Genomic DNA, 6,285 nt, shown 5'->3' with positions numbered 1-6,285 from the left:
GGGGTAATTGGGATGGGTGTGTCAGAGGCAGTGCGGTTGGCGCAGGATAGAGCAGGGTTTAGGGCTGTTGTGCATAGGGTCGCTATGAGTTACAAATGACTCGACGGCACGTAACAACAACAACAACAACCCTCTCAAAGGCTGTTTTTGTTCAGACATACCTCTAGGTCATATAGCCCTGGTGTACAAGTTGCTGTACAGCGGTCACTTGTGTTTGCTGTGAGGCTGAACACTGTGACATTGATGTGTCAAATGCGTTAATGGCTGGTTACCCAACGCAGACAGAGAGTGGGGTGGAGCTCCCCGATTAAAACAAGCTTGGAAGGAGGAGTGGCATCCACTTCCATAATAGCTTGCTTCTGGAAACCCTATGAACCTGGAGAGAGGAAGAAAGGCACCCAAACGTCGAGGACTCTCCTTCATAGGGTCACTATGAGTTGCCTGCATTTCGATGGCACTTAACAACAACAACAATAACCCTCTGAGATAAAATCAGAAACAAAACGGTTGTCTTCAAAAATCAATAGAAGTTGCAGCTCATCATTAAAACACCTCTAGTGAAGTAATAGCTCTCATTTAGCAAAGGTCATCAAAGGACACCAAGAGCACTCATGGAGAGGAGGGGCCCATGTGGAACGTAGAACAAAAGGGGCAGCAAATGTGCATGCCCACTGACCAATCCTTTCACTACAAGCAGGGTAGCAGGCCACATGGCCCAAGCTGTGGTGAAAGGAAGTATGTAACTTCACCAAGAGACACTTCTTAAGACTCTTTGAATCTCAATCTGACAAGGTCTACTGTCTGGGACAGGAAACCCAGGGAAGAGAGAAAGAAGTTCAGGAGCCCACAAGACATGAAAAGCAAAACCTCGACAGGCCACATAACAAATGACCCACTTTGTGCAAAAAATGTCATGACAGACAGAAAGAAAAAAAGGAGTGACCATTAAAGCACCAAACAGGCATAAGAAACACAACGCAAGACAACGTGTGGATCTTTGAATGTAGTCTCAAAAAGGGTAACTTTAAAAGTAATTTCTGAGACCATTCTGGAAGACTATAAACTATAAATACAAAATTATATTAAGGAATTGTAAAAATAATTGTTCTATGGGTGAAATGACAGAACATGCAAGATATATTTTAAAATATGGGGAGCTCTGGTAGCCTAGTGGCAAGAAGATGTACTGCAATCCCAGAAATATGTGGTTCGAATCCACCAGGTTCTCTGCTAGAGAATGAGGGGCAGTCTCCTCCTGTACCAGTCAGATCTGATTTGATGATATACACACAAAATATAATAAATAAAAAAATAAAATATGCAAGAAAAAATGTTTTTGGGGGTGCAGAGAAAACTTAAGTGAAGAATAATAACTATTAATGTAATAGAAAGATGTATGGGGATAGTAACCATTACTGGAATAGACAGATGTATGTGAATTTCACAAATCCTCATCTTTTGTGTATATATAAGCTTTCCATAATGAACACAGTTCATAAGAAGCAGCTATGACCTGCCATTGCGGTCCTTGTTCTCAGGTGCTACTTCTCCGGCTAGGACAGTGCACCACGATGACTTGAGTAAATGGATGACAGTGCTTTGAGTGACTCCAAGCAAGTAAGAAAATGGAAAAAGGAGAAACCATTGTGCCCCAGCCACAAGATAGTGAAGAGAAAATCACTGGTAAAAAGACTTCAGCAGCCAGGGCTAGTTGTGATGCAAAACCAAAATCAATAAGTCGTGCCAAAAAGTGGTCAGAAGAGATCGAAAATCTGTACCGATTTCAACAAGCAGGATATAGAGATGAGATTGAATATAAACAAGTGAAACAAGTTTCTGTGGTAGATCGTTGGCCAGAGACAGGCTATGTGAAGAAACTGCAGAGAAGGGACAATACTTTCTATTACTACAACAGACACAGGGAATGTGATGATAAGGAAGTCCACAAAGTGAAAATTTATGCTTATTAGGCTTTCTTCTGTTGTAAAGAAACATCTCTGTTAAAGGGCATTAAAGAGATTTATTAAAGACAATATGTCATTCAAATGGTAAAGTGTGGAAAATTCAGGATCTGAAGCTCCTGAATCCCAGGGAGGAATGTAAATCATCCAAAATTAAAGAGCTGTAAAAGGAAAAAAAAAAAAAAAAAAGAAGCAGCTATGTTGACAGTCAAATTAGGGGAATGAGGAAAGGGACACAAAATCATTGCCCTGGGCTAGTGGGATTTTTTAAATCCAGATACACATAATATTTTAAGATGTTAATGAAATAACAATGGTCATTACAAAAGCAGTATTTTTGTTAAAAAAATAAGATAAAATATAAGTAGTTAATGTTTTCCTCATTCCTGTTCTCCAAAAGCAGCTTAACTCACTACAACATATGATCAGGAGGCAATGATGATAAACAAGCACATTCAAGCTGCTCTGGAGGAACTGGCAAAAAACAAGGCCCCAGAAATTGACAGAATATCAGTTGACGTATTTCAACAAATAGATGCTGCCCTGAACATGCTTACCAAGCAACCTGGATGATAGCTACCTGGCCAATTGACTAGAAGAGATCCATATTTATTTCCAGCCCCCCAAAAAGGTGATCTGACAGGGTGTGGCAATTATTGAATAATATCACTAATACCACATGCATGCAAAATCCAGCTGAAAATGATCCAAAAATGACTGAAACAGTACATTGATAGAGAACTACCAGAAATACAAGCTGCAGGGTTTAGAAGAGGCCAGGGCACTAGGGACATCATAGCCATGTCAGATGGATCTTGGCAAAGAGCAAAGAGTACCAGAGGAATGTCTATCTGTGCTTCATTGATTATACAAAGGCATTTCACTATGTGAATAACAACAAATTGTTGCTAACTTTGAGAAGAATGGGAATCCCAGAACATCTCATTGTGCTCAAAAGAAATCTATACTTGGACCAGGAGGCAGTCATCAGAACAGAGCAAGGAAACACTTCATGGCTCAAAATCAGGAAAGGAGTAGGTCAGGGATGTATCTTGTTTCCATACTTTTCCAATCTACACGTGGAACAGAATATCTGGGAGGCTGGCTTTTATAAGAAGGCATGTGCTATCTAGATTGGAGGAAGACTCATCAACAACCTGCATTTAAATACACACTGCTTCAAACTTGACTCTTTCACTTGGCAATACTACCCTCTATTTTTTTAAGAATGTTTTTATCAATTTTATTGGTAAAGCCCAGAAACAACTCAAATGTCTAGCAAATGGTGACTAGATAAATTGCCTTGTGTCCTGTGACTGTATTTTTATGGACTCTAAAAGATACAACCTCGTAGGCAGAAATTAGATCAGTAGTTTCCAGGAGCTAGAAGTGAGGTGAAGGGATTGATCCCAAAGAGGTTTCTGGGTTGATGAAAAGGTTCTTGATTATGGTGTTGGTTACATGATCTACATTTGTCCAAACTCAGAGAACTGTGTTACAGGTAAATTATACCTCAGTAGGAATTAACCATATGTCAACAGAGAATATTCACAAAGACATCTAGCAACTTTATCTGTTATGGTGAGAAACTGGAAATACACCATCTATGGTGTAGTCATGTCGTGGAACACCTCTCAGCAGTAAGCAAAAGCACACACATGGATATGATGGATCTCACAGTAATTATGATGAGTGGGAAAGGTCCCACAAAAAAAGAACACAAGCTGAAGAGTTTCACTTACAGAATATTAAAAAAAAAACATAGAAACTATTATATTCTGACAGAAAGCAGGACCCCTGACTTGCCAGAGAGCAGAGCAGGGCATAAGGAAAGGCTCAGCAAAGGGAAAGAGGAAACAGATACATTTCAAGACTTATCAAACCATACAGCCATTTTCATTACTTTTTATAACTTCATATTATTACAAAGTGCATATGACTGTACTGTAATTTATATATTCACTTCCCAGTGGACAGACATTTCACTTGTTTCACATATTTTTCTATCATAGAAATGAAATTGAGTTATCAGAAAGCACACACATTTTCAATTTTTATGTAAACCGTCATATTGCCCTGGGAAAATTCTAATCAATATGTTGGTTTATATCCCATCTGGCCCACACCCAAAGTCAGCAAAACATGCCCAGTGTCCCTAACAGGAGCCTTGATTGTCCCTGACAACTCAAATACCTCAATAGGAGATCTACTGATTAAGTCTAGAAGAAGAGAGGAAACTAGGTTATATTACAAATGATATTTTTTAAATGTTTTATTGTTATTAATTTTAATGAAAGTTTACAAAGACTGAGGATTTCCATTCATTCACTGTTGCACTCTAAATGATATATTTTTAAAAATGGTATCTTCTGCAATTTTAGAAACCATGAAAAAAATTAAAATGTTATTTAAATTCCTTAAAAGCTTCCTTCTACAAAATTATTTGTTAAATAAGCCCCAAGGATTGCTGGGAAATGTACACAAGAAAACTGTCAGGCAACAAGAAACCTACCCAAATCACATCCAACTTCTCTGCAAAGGGGCAGAGCCCAGAAGAGTTGAGTGAAGGGATAAACTGTGACTTTCCAGAGTCTAGAACCCACAAATAAAAAAGCTACTGGATACTACAATGACTTTAACATCAAGAAAGAAAAGATCCTCCCCTCTCAAACTGATGAAGAGGACAAGAGTTTGCACAGGATCTGGAATTCTACAGAAGATGTGAATTCAAATCCCAACTCTATCACTGATCTCACAGGGGGTCACCAAGAGGTCACTTCATCTCAGCCTCTCTCAGTTTTCTCATTTGTAAAATGAAGAGGAAATGAGCTTTAAGACAAATCACTCCATCTTGTCTTCTGCTTCCTCATCTATAAAATGAGGATGAAAATAAAACTTAATTCATATGGTTAGACTGTCAAGAAAATGAAACAGTCAGGAGCATGTCATGATCAAGACTCAGAGCCTGAAGTCAGGGATATTTGCACCTGAAGTTCACCTCTAACATCTAGTGAACTCTGAGGCCCTGGGTAAATCTCAGAGCTTGTCTTACTCACCTGGAAAGAACAAGGTCATGTTACCATTCTCACTGGAATTTGACATTCTCTAAAAAGATTATGTAAAGTTCCTAATACAGGGTCAGGCTGTGCTACTACATCCATACACCCAGAGAGAAATTATTGTTTCAATATAGGAACCTGGTGTTTAAAGGGCTAAAATCACTTTTTTCCCAATTTGCACACCAACCTAACTACTTTGTTGTCTCATTTGTAAAGAAATGAGGTTTCCCTAAATATACTATATTCTATTATCATGATAAACCAACTGTGGTGTCTAATAGGGGGGTTTATGCTATTCCATTCAACTGCAAATTAAACTCTGAACTGAGGCCACATTAACAACTGTAAATTGCAGACTCTCTGCCCTCTCCACCCCAAGAAACTCCAAGGCCACATGGACCACCAGCAGAAGTAAATGACTCCCTTACCAGGTAAATTGGGCTCCGGCCACTGTCCAGGGCAGGAATGCCAGTGAGAACTTCAGCTAAGACCTAGAGAGAACACAGAGAATCACATGACCCAGACACGCAGGCTAAGGCCATCAGCACATTCTGCCCAGGCTAGAACCCTCTTCTCAATAATCACGTCTGGGTTTGCTGAAATCTAGAACATGAGACTATCACCAGACGCCTCCACCAACTAAAACCCCCAACCATCTGTCTGTGAAAGGTTCTGATCAACTGAGAGCAAGGCATGGATGATTAAATCCAAATTTGTATATATGTGTTACATATTGGCAATGTTGTTGTTGATGGTGGTGTGGGTCAGTAAGCTGGAACCAAACCATAACTGACCTTCCAGTGGGTTTTCAGAGGCAGTAAACCTCATAGGATGAGAATGTCCATCCTTCTCCTATAAAGCAGCTGGTGAATTCAAACTTTGTGCCTTTGAGATTGTAGCAGTTTCTTACCACTAGGCCAATATAGACATACTATATTTTGAGACAGTTCTATTTAAAATCCATTGAAAAGTACAAGATACCTCAATCTCAGGAATCCATGCAGATATCTATTCTGTATTTATATTCTACATATATAGCATATTTTATTCTTAATGCCTTAATTAATGTTATCAGATTAAGACAGACTAGGAAGAAGGATTGGCCACCCACTTCTGAAATAGCAGGCCTCTGAAAACCCTATGCACAACAGAACACACGCAGATTAACAAAAAGGGCAACATAGGTAGAACTATCAAGTATGGAAACACAAGGGAGGAGGAACAGCTGTAAGCAGACCCTAGTGATTGGTACATGGAATGTGAGA

General features: G+C 39.2%; 2 protein-coding genes across 2 annotated transcripts in view; one reads left to right on the top strand and one right to left on the bottom strand.

Annotated features, from left to right (window-relative positions):
- IRAK2 (interleukin-1 receptor-associated kinase 2) overlaps positions 1 to 6,285 on the bottom strand; it is a 57,829-nt gene that overhangs the window by 26,919 nt on the left and 24,625 nt on the right. Inside the window, exon 6 of the mRNA XM_006900549.1 lies at positions 5,449 to 5,511. Within this exon, the coding sequence (XP_006900611.1) occupies positions 5,449 to 5,511 (63 nt within the window). The remainder of the gene's footprint in view (positions 1 to 5,448; positions 5,512 to 6,285) is intronic.
- On the top strand, positions 1,626 to 1,970 carry LOC102877368 (meiosis expressed gene 1 protein homolog). The gene has a single exon (XM_006900548.1). The coding sequence runs from the start codon at positions 1,626 to 1,628 to the stop codon at positions 1,968 to 1,970; it is 345 nt and encodes a 114-aa protein (XP_006900610.1).

This window comes from Elephantulus edwardii, unplaced genomic scaffold (genome assembly GCF_000299155.1).
Source record: "Elephantulus edwardii isolate Elephantulus edwardi_28Jun2011 unplaced genomic scaffold, EleEdw1.0 scaffold00288, whole genome shotgun sequence".
Classification (NCBI taxonomy): domain Eukaryota; kingdom Metazoa; phylum Chordata; class Mammalia; order Macroscelidea; family Macroscelididae; genus Elephantulus; species Elephantulus edwardii.
The sequence above is the reverse complement of the archived record's forward strand: the minus strand, read 5'-3'. Positions and strand labels throughout refer to the sequence as shown.